The sequence below is a fragment of the Amphiura filiformis genome, chromosome 11, assembly GCF_039555335.1.
Source record: "Amphiura filiformis chromosome 11, Afil_fr2py, whole genome shotgun sequence".
NCBI classification, from domain to species: domain Eukaryota; kingdom Metazoa; phylum Echinodermata; class Ophiuroidea; order Amphilepidida; family Amphiuridae; genus Amphiura; species Amphiura filiformis.
In genome coordinates this window covers 1,835,013-1,853,361 of record NC_092638.1, presented here as the reverse complement: position 1 = coordinate 1,853,361, position 18,349 = coordinate 1,835,013, and the positions used below count along the sequence as shown (strand labels likewise).

The 18,349-nt window shown below is 36.9% G+C and overlaps 2 protein-coding genes across 2 annotated transcripts in view; both read right to left on the bottom strand.

The window, feature by feature from the left end:
• The window catches only part of LOC140164204 (bifunctional arginine demethylase and lysyl-hydroxylase JMJD6-like), a 46,086-nt gene that overhangs the window by 26,764 nt on the left and 973 nt on the right, over positions 1-18,349 (bottom strand). The window lies entirely within an intron of this gene.
• LOC140164101 (uncharacterized) lies at positions 6,933-13,269 on the bottom strand. The gene is made up of 2 exons (XM_072187346.1): positions 11,662-13,269; positions 6,933-10,307 (listed from the first exon to the last, which is right to left on the bottom strand). The coding sequence occupies exons 1-2, from the start codon at positions 13,267-13,269 to the stop codon at positions 8,340-8,342; spliced, it is 3,576 nt and encodes a 1,191-aa protein (XP_072043447.1). The 3' UTR covers positions 6,933-8,339.

The following is an 18,349-nucleotide window of genomic DNA, read 5'->3' as shown; positions in this document are numbered from 1 at the left end:
AAATAAAAACCAAATTACAGATCAACTGAATATTGTGATGTACCCTGTATAATCCTATGTAAAAATTAAATAGGGGAAGTTACCTTGCTAATCATGCAATAGCTTGTTGGTTAAGACTTTTCTGGAAAACCCCTATGATGGAAATAACAACATCATTAATCAAGACTATTTATGTCAAGGGGAAAATCCACTGATATCAGAATGTTGCAATAATGCACAATGGTCAGTGGTAATGTCTATTATTAGAACATTTGGGAAAATCCCAGATTGTTTGCTATAAAACATCTTGCTGGATTTAATTCTAGGCAGACCTGTATCGGTATGATTGTAATGTGAATGGATGTAGCTATAGCTCTCAAAAAAGAGTATTTAATGTTAACCAGTTATTCTGGATACTCAGAGAGTATTACAAAGTGTAGCCATGGAGGATTCCTACAGTGCTACAAGTTCAGCCTTTGAGCGATGAAGATTATGTAGATTGATCTCGTCAAGTGCGGATACCGTTGTTTGCCCACGGCAATTGTTTTGTCCTCAATGACAGGCTGAAATTATGGCTATTATTTCGGAGCTACGAAAATGGACCAAAGTAAGACATATGGTCTCACTGCGGATTGTGTCGGACTTTATGGAAAAGGTTATAATTATTATCATCTGGATACAGATCTGACAGGCTGCAATAGCCTTTATTATTGAGACAGTTTATAGTGTTGATCTGGGCTAGCTAGCCAATATGCTTACAGTCCAATTCCTTCAAAGAAAGGGAATTGCTAACCAGAAATATTTTACGTAGTCAATGCACTACTGCCTGCCAGTGTTTTCGGAGAAGATCTAGAATACATCAAAGAACGTACTTCTTCCAAGAAAGGAATATATATTCTTCTGCCGATTTGCTGAACTCTGGTTTTATGAAGCAACACAACTGTCAATACAAGTGGGGACAACTGCATCGCAGTCCTGCTTCCTGAAGATATTGTGTGAAAGGTGGAAATAGCACAATTTTTGGAGAAAGCAACGCTAGGAGTTAAGTTTGGATAAAGCAGCGCAAGGATTTAGGTGTTTGGAAAACGGTGCAAGGAGATAAGAGTTTGGAGAAAACAACGCCACTTTGTGTGAGGATTTTATTTGCAAGGATATTTATCAATGCAAGTGTACAAAGGACTTTGCTGATTTTCGCAGGGCAAGAGAATAAGGATATACATCAGCCGTCCAGAACATTGCAAGAACTCTTTATGATCACCAAGAAGACGAATGCTGGCTAAGTACTAAATAGTTAAAGAGTGATTATATTTGATTATTGTGTATGTGCATTTGTTGTCATATATTGTACCAATCATAACTTGCTTTCAATTAAAGACTTAGATTTTGTTTTGTGATTGTGATTTTGTGATTTTGGCCTTGAGTCAAGTACAACTCGTAACAATATTGATATTACATTGCTATTTAAATACCATGGTTGTTTGATTCTTATATGTATGGTCAGCCCACACTGACGGTAAAACTAAAGGGAGACACTGTTGCAGTGTCGGGGAGCTGAAAATTACCTTTGCCAACACCTGCAACCCCGTTGCAAAGAATCAGTATTTAACATGCTGTTTCTGGTGTTGGATTTCCCACTGGGTGCTCCTAGGTGCGGGCTGGTATTTTACCAGAGTGAGGGAATGAGCGCCCTCTGCCTCCCTAGCGCAGTTGCTGAACATGCCAGCTTTAGGGCGGAGGAAACCATCAGGTTCAACGGCCAGTATGTTCAAATGTCTTGGCCATTTATTTTGCTACTGTAATGATGTAGACAGTACAGCCAGCGACACAATCATGATGAGATATTGCTCCGTTCTTTATCCTTCTAGTTACTCATATTATGGTGTTCATGGCATTTGTTAGGTTAGGTTTAATACCAGGTCTTTCAAGAGCACTTGTGAGTTATGTTCCGGCCGGACTTTGTCCTTAAACTGCTGGAGAACAGTGCGGTAAGATCGGGTGCTGTTTTTCTGGTAGGGCTAGTTTAGTTACAAGGTCTCTTGCCATGAACATCAAAATTCCATCTAGAGTATTCTAAGGGGTCAAGGACGGTAGTGATTCTCTTCATATTGGAGTAGCCTATCCCAATGGCTCTAATTCTTCATCATGGGCAGCGCCAAAGGGCGGAAGAGGAAGATTCACTTCTCAACGGTCATTAGGCTGGTGTTGAACATGTCATCATTGGTCAACCTTCCAACACTGGCCAACATGTTCCAGATCAGGGGCGAACTACTGCATATTGGTAGATCTCGGCTGCTGTGTGTCCAGAAATAATCTGAAACAGGGCTGATAACCCGTAAAGCTGCTGGGACTGGACCAAAATAATTCCCAGGATAATTTATGATTACGAAAACTACAAGCAAATCTTCGAAAATACCGAGGGTAGATGAGCGGCAGTCTACTGTTGACTTCATGACGGACCAGTGGGAACTCGGCACACCATCACGAACTGTTGGCCCTGATTATTGTCGCCTGTCTACCTTCAAACCTCTTGTAATATCTACTTATAATGTCCGTACTGTAAATCAACAAGGGAAAATGCATCAGCTTTTCATGGGCTGTGCTGATGCAGGTATTGACATTGCCGGAATTCAAGAACATCGCCTCATTACACCAAGCCCAACCGATGAACTTTGGTCAGATGATAGGAACTGGGTTTTATTATTCAGTTCTGCTACCAAGCAAAGGCACGGAGGAGTTGGTCTGGTCATGTCCAAGCACATTCACAGATGTCTTAAGAGTGTTGAAGCTGTTTCCGAGAGGATACTATTTGTAACCTTCCATGACAACCCTCAGCTTAGCATCACTGTTGTATATGCACCCACTGAGTGCGCAGCATCTTCTGACAAGGAGGAATTCTATTCATCTCTATCTGACCACCTGGATGGTATGAAAAGGCACAACATCCATCTCATCCTCGGCGATTTTAATGCCAGAATAGGTACAGATAGTCATCTTTCCCATCCTTGGGTCATTGGTCCACATTGCTACCATGATTCAACCAATGACAATGGTGAGCGTCTGGTCAACACCTGCCAGGAGTACAATCTCAGACCGGCCCAGATGAGATTCCCGCAACCCAGGAACCGTCTCTGGACTTGGACCCATCCAGCTGGATCAACCCATGCACAGTTAGATCACATACTAATAAACAGCAAGTGGGTAAATTCTCTCCGAAACTGTCGAGCATACAACTCAGTAGAAGTGGACTCCGATCATCGTATTGTGAGCATCCGTCTAGCTGCCAGTCTGCGAACTAGCAAAGGAAAACCTTGCAAGAGACCAAAATTCAACTGGAAGAAGTTGCAAGATCCTGATACAAAGGAGGAATTTCAGCTGGAGCTACCAAACAGATTCCAGGTCTTGAGCATGGATGACACCACACCCATCTCTGATAGGTATGAGACCTTCGAAACAGCAGTTCGTGAAGTTGCTGAGAAAGTTATTGGAAAGTAGGAGCCATGCGGATTACCAAGTTGGGTATCAGATGCAACCATTAGATTTAAACTTGAAAGGGATGAGGCCAAAAAGCGGTACTCCATTTCAAAGTCTCGTCAATCTAGAGAAAGATGGAGGAACTTGAACACCAGCCTTAACAACTCTTATAAATCTGATGAGCTTGCTACCCTCAATAAGCAGATGGAAGACCTGAAGCTGGCCGACGAGATGGGGAATTATACCACCACCTGGAAAATTATATACTCGCTTTCTGGGAAGAACTCTAGGAAAGGGGTGAAAGTCAAAAAGAGAGATGGATCAGCTCCAACCAGTGACCATGAACTGCTTGAGGAATGGAAGGAATATTTTAGCTCACTCCTTAACAACGACAGTGGCACAGCAGCTTCAGAACTTCCTGCACCAGCTGTTGAAGATCTTCCTATTATCACTGAGCCCCCAACTCGTGAAGAAGTAGTCAAAGCAATAGCAGCCATGAAGACCAACAAGGCAGCAGGATTGGACTGTGCTATAACTGCAGAAGCACTTCAGGGAGGAGGGGATAGATATGATTGATATGATTCTCGAATTCTGTATGGAAGTATTCTCAACGCTGACACCGCCACGTCAATGGGTTACAAATGTAATCATTCCTCTACCAAAGAAAGGTGACCTCTCTCTCATGACAAACTACCGTGGTATCTCGCTTATGTCTATTGCCGCAAATCAAGATCCTTCTGAACAGGATCCGACCTCACATTGATCCTTTACTGAGAAGCAACCAGGCTAGCTTTAGATCGGGTCGCAGCTGTGCTCATCAAATACACATTTTGAGGAGGATCATGGAAGGCTTCAAGGAGTACCAACTTCCCTTAACAGTCACATTTGTGGACTTCAAAAAAGCCTTCGACTCCATCAACAGGTCCGTCATGTTTTCAGTGCTGCGGCATTATGGAATACCAAAGGTTGTGGTCAATGCCATTCGGGTGCTCTACAAAGACTCCAATAGTGCCGTTATGGTAGATGGCAGTATCTCAGAGCCTTTCCAAGTAACAACTGGAGTGCTTCAGGGTGATGTGTTGGGACCATTCCTGTTCATTATCCTGGTAGACTACCTTCTGATGAAATCAACTTCTGGAATTGACGCTGGCATTGTTACCTACCCACGTCGGTCAAGCAGGTATCCTGCCAAGATGCTGAATGACCTGGATTTTGCTGATGATATTGCCCTGCTGGAATCTTCCATAGCCCGGACCCTGTCACAGCTTAATAGGACTGCAACTGCAGCAGCAGATCTAGGCCTTGTCATCAGCGCGCCTAAGACAGAATATATGACTGCAAACTGTAACACCCAACCAGCACTTGAAGTCTATGGTAGTACCATCAACCATGTCACAGACTTCAAGTATTTGGGTTCCAAGATGGGCTCTAGTGTTGGAGACCTAAAAAGCAGAAAAGCACTAGCCTGGGCAGCTTTCTGGAAACTGGAACGCCTGTGGAGAAGCCCGTCCCTGCCAATCGAAACAAAAATCAAGCTGTTTCAGACAACGTGTGTTACTGTCTTTCTCTACTGGTGCGAGTCATGGGTAATTACCAAGGACATGGAAAACAAGATCAATGCATTCGCAACATCTTGCTACAGAGTCATGTTAAACATCAAACGTGTGGATCGGATTCCAAATGAAACCATCTACAACCTGACCAACACCACTCCACTGGTTGCCAGAGTAAAGATTCATCAACTCAAATTTCTCGGCCATATACTGCGTCTTGAAGATGGCGAGCCTGTGAAAGAATATGCGCTTTATATTCCACCACATGGGAAGAGGAAACCGGGACGGCCGCGCACACTGTACTTACAGTATGTCCAGCACCTCCTGGGAGATACTGAAGGAATGCTGCAGCCAAACAAAATTGTTTCGCTTGACCAAGATCGCATTAGTTGGAGAAAGCTTGTAGTCGCCTGCTCCGCAGCCGACCGATGATGATGATGGTTGTTTGATTCTTATATGTATGGTCAGCCCACACTGACGGTAAAACTTCCACAATCAATTAATGCAATCACTCAACCATACATTCATTCATCCAAAATGGAAATACTTTGTCACATTTATGCTCTTGACATTTCTTTAGCAGTGCACATGCGTCTCTGTGAAATCAGAAAGTAAATGTTTTGTATGTTGTTTTAATTTTTTCCCTTTTACTTATTTTCAATTGTGAAATTTATTCCAGATCCTTATTTTGTGTGTCAATAATTTTCGTGAACAAAGTACTATTTTGCACACGATTTAAACTTGAATACTCATGTTGAGTATAAATTTACAGCCCTCTTCTTGTAAAGTTCATTCATCAACTGCTGATGTTGGTGCGCACCAACATCACCAACAACAAAAACAACAATGTACCATCAAATACCAACAAAAGCCTCATCATATTCACCTTTGGCAGCAGTGTAAGCATACATGTACAAGTTTGTAATGTCAAACATCTTAGCCAAACATCTTCTATCAATATGATAACATCGTTTTTCTGGCATATATACCCTGTAGACTATATATATATTTGAGTCAATATAATCAACTGATGAGGCAGGGTCCATTGATTTTCTTGGCGTGGCGTGGCATTTCTTTACTATCATTACACGTTCTTATGAAAAGAATGCACGGGTTTCACTTGTATAAACATGTAATGACAACAATGGTGAATGCTCCTTGCAAATCAGGAAGTATTTATTCATGATATTAAAGGTCACGACGAGAAACAGGTTCAAGACAAAATTAACAGTTTTGATTTTGTGTGATTTTAAACATGTATTAAAGTTCGCAATTCCAATAATGTACACTCCATGGTGCTGACATATTTGTACAGTTTGTATTTTTCAGTTTGCGGTTTTGAAATACGGTAAACTGGGCAAAGCTTGAAAATATACCTATTGCATTTGAACAGTAAATCTGTTATTCCTCTGAACACAATTTGCATAGAAATTCCAATATAACATCAATTATTAAAATAAGTATAAAGGATTCAATCTCTTTCCTGTTTTACTTCTTGCTTGCTTATGTGATATTATTCTTTCTTCCCTTCTTTCACTCTCCCATCCTCTTTTCTTTCTATTTTCTTTCCTTCCTTCTTTCTGCCTTTTGTTTTATGTTTTCTTTTTAGGTGATATTACACATCAACTGCCGTAGAGGGTATACTTTTTTTATTTAATCTTTCTTTAACCAGGATAGCCCCTTCAGTAACTAGTACTGATCTCCAAGGGGGCCCTGAGTGACAATTCACAATATACATATACATTGTACAATTTCATAACAGAGGTTAATATAAATTAAATTAAAAGCAATGCATGGAATCAAAAGTTACAAGATACATTAGTTACATTGTACATCAGGTTAATTTTTACATTAGGTCTGGTAACACCAATAGTTACATGATTAAATGCTGATAATATTATAACAATGTACATGTTTGGCAATCAGATATAAAGAAAAGACAAAAGTTGAATAAATTTGTGGAAATTGAAAAATCTAATCACAAATCTGAAATACAGGTTTTAAAAGTATTAAGGGTCATGGAAGAAAAGTTTCTGCGGATGTCTTGAGGGAGTTCATTCCAAGCATAACATGATCTGTAGTGAAAAGTTCTCTTGCCAGGAATTATGTTCCATTTTGGAATGGCAAGAGAATTGAAAGTTTGGCTTCTGGTACCATGAGTATGAAGAGATTGCATATAAATAAATTGAGAGGATAAGTAAGATGGTGCATTATGGGTAAGGCACTTGAACACAATTATCAGAAGTTGTTTTTCCCATTTTGTATGTAGTTTATCCCAGTTAAGAGACTCCATCATATCATTAATAGGAGTTCTTATATCTGCTGACAAAAGAGTACGAGCAAGTCTATTATGGTGCACTTGAAGTGAAGTTGAAAGGGTGTTTATGCAATTTGTCCAAACAGGACTACAATAGTCAAAGTGTGGCATGACAAGGGCATTGGCAAGCATTTTAAGGGTATCATTTGGAAGATAATACCTAAGTCTACGGATTATGCCAATGCGCTTTGAGATATTAGAAGAAATATGGCTTACATGTTCATTCCAAGATAATAATTCATCAAATACAACCCCAAGATACTTGAATTTATCAACTCTTTCAATATTATTACCATTGTATGAAACATCAATATCATCAAATGTATTCAACATATAACTTGTGCCAAAAATCATGAGTTTTGTTTTCTTGATATTCAATGTGAGATTGTTTTCATTCAACCAAGAGGCAACACTAGACAAATTATCATTTAATTCTGCTTGAAGAAGTGATGAATCATTAGAACTACATATAAGAGTTGTGTCATCTGCATACATTATAGTTTTACAGTTAACAGAGTTTGGAAGTGAATTTACAAAAATGATAAACAATAAAGGCCCTAAGATTGTACCTTGCGGAATACCAATGTTCACATCTTTAAAGTCAGACATAGTAGAAGAAATATTAACAGCTTGTGACCTATTACTAAGATAAGATATAAACCATTTTAGACATGAGCCAGAAATACCACATTGCTTTAATTTGTTAATTAGAAGACTATGATTGATGGTATCAAAAGCCTTCTTGAGGTCAAGGAAAATTGCACCAGTTAATTTTACATCATTCATGTTTTTAAGAATGTAGTCAGAGGTGTCAAGAAGGGTTGTAGTGGTTGAGTGGTTATTCCTAAAACCAGATTGAGATGAATGAAGAATACCATGTTTAGATAAATAAGAATATAATTGATTATGAACAGCACGTTCCAAAATCTTAGAAATAATACTTAATACAGAGATAGGTCTATAGTTATTTACATCTGATTTGTCACCATCTTTATAAATAGGTGTGACTTTTGCAAGTTTCAATCAGAAGGAAATACAGAAGTGTACAATGAAAGATTACATATATAAGCAAGAGAGTCACATATAATTGGTGCAGACAGTTTCAAAAGTTTCACATTGAAATTATCAAGACCAGAAGATTTCTTATTAGAAAAATTACAAATTTCGTCAAATACAAAAGAAGGAGTAATAAAATCAAAATTGAAATTACTAGATACATCATCATTATTACATTCATCATTAGTAACATCATTAGCATCATCACTTTTATTTACATTATCAAATTTTTGAGCCAGAGTAATTCCAATTGATGTAAAGAATGAGTTGAATTCATTGGCAATGTCTTTATTACATTTTGTAAACCCATCATCAGTTTGAACAGATCTGACAGTTGCATTATTTCTTGGAATTAGTTGTTTTATTGTTTTCCATAACTTAGTAGAATTATTTACATTTTCTTCAATGGCATCAGTACAATATTTCTTTTTTAAGTGTTTATTTAAGTTATTTACTTTGTTTCTTAAAGACTTAGCCATCTTCCAATCTTCTGGATCATTAGTTTTATGTGCTTTTGAAAAGAAGTAATCTCTATCTTTAGTCAGTTTAATGTAATCCCCATTAATCCACTCAGGAAGATTACCTTTAATTCTTTTCTCTTTAAGTGGGGCATGTTTGTCACAAACATTGTTAAATTTTTGCTTCCAAACATCCCAAGCACTATTAACATCATCATAATTTTTTATTTCATTCCAGTTTATGTTCTTGATGTTTTCAACAAAGTCATTAGGATTAAATTTTGTGAAAGAACGAGTTTTAATTGTTTTTGGAGGAAGTTTAACTTTTTTATTTTTACGTATAATATAAATCATGCAATGATCACTAAGACCAAGATTATGAACTCCTGAAGATGAGACCTTATCTGGTTTGGTAACAAATGCTAAATCGATTTTAGTTTTACTTGTTTCAGTTATTCTTGTATAATCTTTAATAAGTTGTTTCATGTTACTGTGAGTGGCAAGAGTATTTACTTTACTTGCCTCATACCTTTTAGATAAGTCTAAATTAAAGTCACCTACAATTATTACATCATCATATAAGGAGGTGTGGTTTTGAAATACTTGATCTAATTTGTCAATATAATCTACCTTCGAGTTGGGTACTCTGTAAACTGTACCAAGAAGGAGAGGCTTTGTATGTGGCAAATTGATCTCGATCCAGAGTGCCTCAATACTATCATCATGCAAATTAGACTTTTCTTTAAAAACAACACCATCTTTCACACAACATAAAATACCACCATGCTGCATTCCTATCCTATCAAGTCTACATAAATTGTAACCTTCAATAATAAGTTCATTATCAGTATCATCATTTGTTAACCAAGTCTCTGTTAAACATAAAATATCAATATTATTATGACTAAGTAGAATTCTTAAATGATCAACTTTGTAGCGCAGGCATTGGATATTGAGGTGAGCAATCTTGAATCCTTTAGTTATATTACAATTAAAATCAATAAATGGTTCTTCACAAAAAGGAAGTTCATATAGACAAGTTCTAAAGAAGCAAGAATTACACCAATAAGAGGCACTAGAGTTGTAATCAATAGGTACACAATTAATGTGAAAATGAAGAGAACATTGTATACAAGAAACTATAGGCTGAGATGCTCTAATTTTACGGGAACAGGTGCCACAAAAATTCTCAGCTTTAGACAAATTTATAATTGAATGATTGTTATGAATATTCTTTGGTATATTATTTACATGAGAATGATTATTCGGAACATGGTGAATAACGTCATTTGTTTGCTGACAAGAAACGTGTTTATGTTTATCATCAATACATGTCAAATTTAGATTAGAATCTTTGTCAGTAGAATCATCACAACATTGATCAATAGTTATTGAAGGAGATTGAATAGATGGAGTGGTTTGTTGAGATGAATGGTTAGTAGCACTTGAAACATCATGGTTATCATCAAAGAGCTTTTAATAGAAATAGAGTCGCAATAGATTATATAATCTTTTGTTCGTTTGATGCCGATTAGAAGTTGCGACAGGCTATTCATAAAAGTGGTACCATTGTTTCGAATAAAGGGGTTCCGCCATTAAATTGGTCACTGATCCGGCATCATATTAACGCTTTACACAACAGGTGAGTATCAATAAGTGACCACACTACAGTCATGTGTAAGGGCAGTCATGTGTAAAGTGGTACCATTGTACTCATGTATTCCAAATGTGTGCTTGTGTGGGTCTGAAGACTATAAGGAGGCTTTAGCTGTCGATGCAATCATCTTTACCACCCACCTGACGATAGGCGTTTCATTTAAATAAATTGAATGCTCTTGGTGATCGATTACACATTAGAATATATGAAGGCTGCCATATCCAGTCCATATATCTATATTACACTATGTAAGTTTAAGTATAGGCCTATAATGGTTGTTTTTAAGAAATTTCCATGATTGGTATAGAAATAGTGGCGTACACAAAGAGTGGAGGGGGTTGGGGAGGGGCAGATTCACCTCTGTGAGAAGTCTTGGGAGGGGAGGAGGGAGAAAGAGGAGAGGAGGGGATATGGAGAATGAGAGAGGGGGAATTAGAGAGGGAGGGTGAGAGGGGACAATGAGAGCGAGGGAGTGATAAAGTGTAGGCCTAGGAAAGAATAAGTACAGAGAATGGAAAAGAAAGGAATGATGAATACATTTAATAATAATTATTAGGCCTATATAATAACTAAACACATAACAGCACTGGGCAGCCATTCGACGATGTCAATGCCTTTATTCGTTACGTAATTAAAACGCCCAGTCAGATGTATTTCACACCTACCAAACACAACTCACCCAATTTCGCAAACTGGACGTTGAATGTACACTCTCATGAAAATTGATTGGCAACATTTTGCAATATGTCAGCGCTCTAATCGGAAACAATAGAACAATAGACCCTGCAGAGCGTTGGTTATCATTGACAGTTGAGACAGGATGATAGGATTCAGAATGAGATGAATGAATAGGGGTGATAACAGTGGTTGTATGATCATCAATACAATTAAGAGAGTTATCTTTACATTCAACAGAATTATAATATACATTGGTATTTATGACATTAGGTAATTTAGCCATGCTGGCTGATTTCCCAGTAAAGGTCTCTGAGGTGTTTTCTTGCGAAATATTGATGGATGAGCATGACATAAAAAACGTTGGAAGTTATGTGCAAGAAAGCTCATACCCTTGTTGTTTGGATGTAGTCCATCATATAAATCTCTAATTGCATGATTGTCAATATAAGTCCACTTTTTGCGAATGCATAGATCTCGGATAATATCATTAACTGCACTAAGTTTGCTTGCTAAGTAGGGTTTGTCTGTTCTTGCAATCAACGAGGAAACTGCAACTTTGCAAGAGACGTTTAATTTGCTCTGCAGGCATTCACTCAATTCTTCAAAGTCATCACTAATGTCTTGTAGTGAGCTGCCTTGGAGATTGTTAGTGCCCACATGTATAATTGTAGAGTTTGCATCTTTGCAGTCAGTGTTCTTAATGTCCCGACATATTTGACGAATTTTACGCCCACTTTCACAGAGGTTGTTTACATCGGCGCTTCGCGAGAGTCGCTTACTGTCTATACGCTTTCCAATTGAATCGCCAAACAGAAGCACTTTTGGCTTTGCCAAGTTTGGGGTGGCTTGAGATGGTGGCACAAATTTAGGTCCGTCATGTTTCTTTGTCTTGGTAACTTTAGAACTTTCTGTTCTGGCAGGTTTGTGATTGCTACCTTGGGTTTGTTCAGTTCTTGACTGGCGTTGAGGTGGTGTAGTTCTTGGCTGGCGTGGAGGTGGCATACTTTCATGTTTAGATTCAGGCACTCTTGGAGAGGTGGAAGTTGGATTTGAAGATTCAGTTTCATCTGCCAGCACTGAGAACCTGTTGGATGTTGAAACAGGTTTCATTATAGGCCTTGGTGTTGTTACAGACGTATGAGGCGTTGCAGTGATAGGGGACTTACGGCCAACTACATGTTGAGTATCAGTAGCACCATGGGAAACTGCATCACTGTAACTTGTCTGGGTGGCAGCATCGGAACTTGACTTACGCGACAAATCCTGAATCTGTCGGAGAAGACCATCTCTTTCGTCGTCAAATACATTCTTACTTTCCTGATGTGATTTCATTTCAGCCATCATTACTTGCATTTTGCCTTCTCGTTCAAGCACATCTGCGTATAACTTGTCACTATGCTCTCTAAGGCACTGGTTTTGTTCACGCAAAAGTTTAATTTCAGTCTCATACTTGGCAACTTGTAGCATGTGATTAAGATCAGGAGAAGAGCAAGATGTTGAAGTAGTTCTTTGAAGGTTTACTGGTGAAATAGTAGGAGATGAAGTTGTAGGCGTGAATGAGAGTTCAAACCTGGGAATTGAAGATTCTGAAGAATCTGGTTGCTGCTGAGCACATTGCAAAGAGTTGGAGAATGGTGTAACTGCGGGAAGGTTAGCTACACTTGGCGTGGTTCTGCTTCTCAATTCTGTAAGCTGACACATGACCTTGTCTGCTAACTTGGGTAGTGTTGTGTTGATCCATAGAGCATACCCAGAGCCCTGTACTCTAATGAGGGTTGAGGTTCCATCAGAGGAGGGCCGGTAACATGTTATTGTTACTCTAGAGTTACAATTTGTAGTGACTGCTAGACCTCTGTAGATGTTGCCATGTTTTCCTTTATTCTCAGGAGGTCCAAAAATGCTGCACACTTGCTCTTCTAAAAGTTCAAAAGCAGTAGCATCATGTACCTCGATTGTGCAGGAAATCTGTCTAGCAATAACTTCCCATATTTCTGGTGGGACATATGAAAAGTCTACCTTGGTAAATCCATCAAACAAACTTTGAGAACCAGTTGACATGGTTGAGTTGAAGGGAAGTGGGTGATGAGTCACTGCATCCATTGTTTGCTGTGTCCTTATATGGTCAATTCTATTCCTTATTGGTCAGAAGTATTGATTGGAATATTGATTGGCTCAGTGCATCTCAGCACATAGTACAAATTCTTGTTGTGCTACAGTAAAAATTTGAACCAATAAACCACTAATTTCACAAAAATTAGAAGAAAAATCCACAAATCAACTGCATCAGAAGAATCCAGAGAGAAATCCCTTTGTGATGATTATTGAATGAAGATATGATGAAGACTTTTACAGCGAATTTTATCAGTTTTTGAAGAGAGCAAATGACATACATGCACTCAGCTCAGCCAGCAGCAGTAGGGGCCACAGATGTGACAAGTCAAATACAATTGTGGTACAACAAACTGTTGTTTTATGTAAGCTATTGGATGAGTTCTAGCCAAAAAAGGTATGAAATCACATATATTGTAATCTCAATGAAATTGAGGACGAATTTCATTTCATTATGAAATGTTCCTTATATAACGATATCCGTAATAGATTTATGACGTTAATAGATGATATTTTTGTTACAAACAATTTAACTGAAAATGATAAGTTTCTTCTTATCTTGGGTGCCAATGATTTTGACACCACCAATGCAGTTGCCAATTTCATTTATACTGCATTTGAAAAACGGGATTTAAATAATAGGCAATAATAGGCCTATGCCTAGTTAATTTATATTATATTCTTTGTAAACTGTATTGTTCTTGTACTTTATTTGTATTATATATATCGTATTATTATATATGTTTTGACCATATCTTGTTGTAAGATGAATGTCAATAAAATCTGATTCTGATTCTGATATCTATTCCAATATCTGCGCTTTAATACCATTATGCTCATAATATGTGTTTAAAGACAGGCCGTCTGTAACCAAAAAATACCATCAATTGTTAGGACTTTTGCAAAATTATGCCCAAAAGATTCAAATTGTTGAGAGAAAATAACAGCATTTTATGACTGAAAATGGGCTATTCCAGAAAAGAGATGCACACCCCCTATTTTACTTTAGCTCGGATTTCCGGACTTTTTGTCCAGTCGTGATTTTTGGAAATACAGACTTTTAAAGTGTCCAAAGGCGAAAAAATCCGGCTCAAAATCAGAAATCCTCAATTTGAGAGCTCATTATGGACATTTCCGTGATTTTCCATTCATTTAATTGGATTTTCAAGCTTTTTCAAGTGACATTGGCAACTGGAATTCCAGTCGTTTTCAGAAAGCAGACCTGGAAATCCAGTCATTTCTTTGATTGAAAAGTTACTCCTCTATAGGGGGTGTGCACTTATTTTCTGGAATAGCCCAATAGAGTGAACATCCACACAACACACAAGCAACATTTTAAAATTTTAAAAATTTGAAGTCTGACCACCCCTCCTTCAAAATATATCATGCATTTCTGAATTCATGTTTTCTCTATAATGACAGAGAATAATCAATATCTTACTTAGCAGTGTCTTCATCAGTTGATCTAAAGGCAACTCAACCATTATAAGTTGCTCTAAGATTTCACCAAGTCATCTGTACATTATTACTACTAGGAGTTACCATGGTTACCCAATGATTTGTCTGTGGCTGCAAATAGATACCATCTATAAAGTGTTATAAAAGTTATTGCTAATAAAAGGATTAGAATTTATCTAGTTTTAATCTGGAAAAACAGGATAATGCTGAATCTTTTAATAAAAGGAATCATGGCGTGTGTTCTTGATTCTGAATACAGGAAAATCTTTTCCAGTAAGCTGCTACTCTCCAAACATTAATCCAAGAACATGTATCAACAAGATTCTATACAAGTCTGTCATTTCGTATTAATGTATTAATAACTCTTCTTAGTTCTTCTTACACAATTTAAGGCAGTTGTGTAAAGTGGTAGCGATAAAGCAACACTTGATGGTTAAATTACACTTGAGTACAAGGCAAAGCAATAAAACATGTTAAATAAATTTAAAGCCACAATATTTTGTATACCAGAATACAAAAGTGCTTCCTTGACTATATAATAGACCAACAAATTGAGCATGAATAGTTCCCATTGGATTTACTTTTGATCCAATCACAAGAAAGTTATTCCAACCTAATTTGCAGATAGTTACCCCATTATTCCCTTTGATGATAAAATAAAGCTTTTTCATCAAATATGTCACACAATACCTTCTTGATGTGCCTATTACCCTATCATAGCGCTATTTGATAGCGTACGTATGTTGAACATAGATTCAGAATTTGTAATTTTGATCAACCATGTACAATTTTCACAGCTGATTCTCTGTGTTTTTAAGCGCAATGATCTGTTTGCTGTTATCTTGAGTCATATTTGTTTTTGCATGTGTAATGTATTATGTATATTTTTATGTTAATTTTCGCATAATGCATGTTGCAGGGCTTCTTGTTTTCTGATCTCGTTTTTTATTGTTGCTTTTATGTTGTGCAATATGTATTGTGTGCATTGGTTTTATAATGTATATTTCACAGTTAATTGCATTTTGATCATTCGTGCCTTTTTTACCTTGCTCGCAAAGGAACTGCTACCGCATGTCATTTTAGTCTCTCTTTACATACACACACAACAGTTTCTAAATATTCATTGATTGTTTTAAGGGGGTACTGGATGTTCAATATGTTGGTAAACATTGTAGGCATGGAAACAATGGCAAGTGCAGTGGAAGTATGGGGCTTTAAATAACAGAACAAGGAATGTTCTAAAGCGGAGACTGAACATTAATAGATATCCACGAAAAATGCTATGGACATTGGATTTGCGCGTAACACAAATCTGTTATGTTATGCACACAAACATTTCTGATGATATAAAAATCTCATCTTTTTGGAGTAAGTAAGGAAATAAGACTGCCCCTTGGCACAAAGATAAATGATTTTGTTTTAAATTGATTTCTATGTGTATATATTATTTTTCATATGTCTTTTCTGCCTTACTTTCTTTTTTATATTCTCTTTTCTACTTTCTCCTCTCATTTTCTCCTCTCCTCTAATAATTTATACACCTTCTCCTCTATATCTTTCATGTTATTGACTCCCGTCTCCATGTCTATTTTCTCTCCCTGTCTATTTGTCATTTGGTCAGTCATTCTCTCTCTCCATCTCTTTCTCTTAAAAAAAATCAACATCTATGGTTTTAGTTTAAGGCTTCATACAAGTACGATCAATTGTACTTTTTATAAATAGCACCTTCATATGTATTTTCAATTCAATGTCTTATTATAATTGTAGTAGCATCTAAAAATCAATCATTTAGCTGATGCTGACATGCAGGAATTATCAGAGTATTTACGTGCTGATTTCTCAACACTGTTTGAAATAATATAGCATTGGTCAGTAATATTTTATTAATATAAAATTGAATCTTCTGTGTTAGTCCATACTATATAAAGCAGATAGCAATTGTTTTGATTTTATCAGCAATTCTCAAAAATTATTTCTCCTCTAAAAACAAAACATATGATTATGTTTATCCCAGGGGGAATGGATGAATTTGGGGAACACATTTTTTCCCCAGAAGAGGCGGAACACAAATTATTGAATACCTGAATACAAGAATGATCCAGGTCTCTTTTTCAGTCTGGTAAAAAAGAGACATAGGACACACATTTTTAGGAAATGTGATCAATTTGTGAGACCCAACATTTTTTTGCAATCATGATAAGGGAGTGGGGGCATGAAATATTTAACATAGGACCAATGTTACAATTCATGTTACAGAAAACAATATTGTATTTATACTGACCTATAACCTTCTATCTTGCATTTCCTTGCGCCAATTTCCATTTGGTTGCATGTTTCTATTGAATTGTGTTACTTAATATGCTAGCGTGTGCTGTAGGGTCACTTCTAAATTAACATATTTTAGCTGATTTCTGTTCCAATACTGTCTTTGCCTTAAAATATGTTTCCAAGAATTCAGCTTTAATTCTGTATAACTCCCCTCCCATGTAGGGCAGACAAGTACAAAAATACATCTTCCATTTACATTTTCAAAACGTTATAATCATGGTTATGTGTCTGATCAAAAAGATACATAAGTTCAACTTAGTACATTATTATAACACACTTGACCAATCGGTGAGAGACTCATCAAGACGTGTTTGGTCACAATTCCCATTCAATAATTCAAGGCACCCATTCACATGATACCCTGTGTACATCACCTCACTGATCCAATTGATATTATATGAAATATGAGATTAGAGATGAGTTGATAACAGGTCTCTTTTTGTAATGCATTTTAATCTTGATATTAAAGAGATTTATTCCAAATGGTGGATCATTTTACACATTATTGGTAGTTGTAGGTCAGTGCCCAGTATAATATTGCATGGTCAATGGAAATCTTTCATAATGTTTCTACTGTTACACAGGCTAGTTTTATCTGATTAGATTAAGGGCCAAAATATGTAATGATTTTACAAAAGAGGAAAAACATAATTACAAGGAGATGGAGACGATGGGACAAAAGGCAAACAGGCTAATGATGCTATCGTTGTGTAAATTTAAATATCTTAGAACATCTAGATGAACACAACATACACCCTGACAAAACAAAAACACTAAAATTACCTGTACCACATAAACAAGCAAACTTTTATAACTTACACATTTTACATATATGTGATATTGTTAGAATGAAGATGTAATTTTAAGTTCCAAAACCCATTTTACCTTCTTTTTAAAATTGAGGTAAAAAACAAAAAGAAAAAAAGAAAAACTATTTATGATGATTTCTAAAGAGATATTAGAGTTAGGGGATAAATCTTTCCTTGGACTCTACTTTTTTGAATCAGTATTTTAGAACTACTTGGTGTTTGGACCAGTGTTTAGATTTTAAATTAGTATTTCGCTTTTGGAGCATTATTTAGTTCCAACTTACTGGTTTTGGTAAGGGATCACATAGATCACTTAAGGTTCTAAATAATGGTTCCAAGCAGTCCTGATGAACATTTTTATGGTTCCCGGAAATTCCAGAGGGGTGACAGTTACTTGGCAGGTCATGATCATAATGATGTGTGTGGGGGGGTGACCTATTTTCAAGCTAAGGGGTGTGAGTTACTTTGCATGTAAT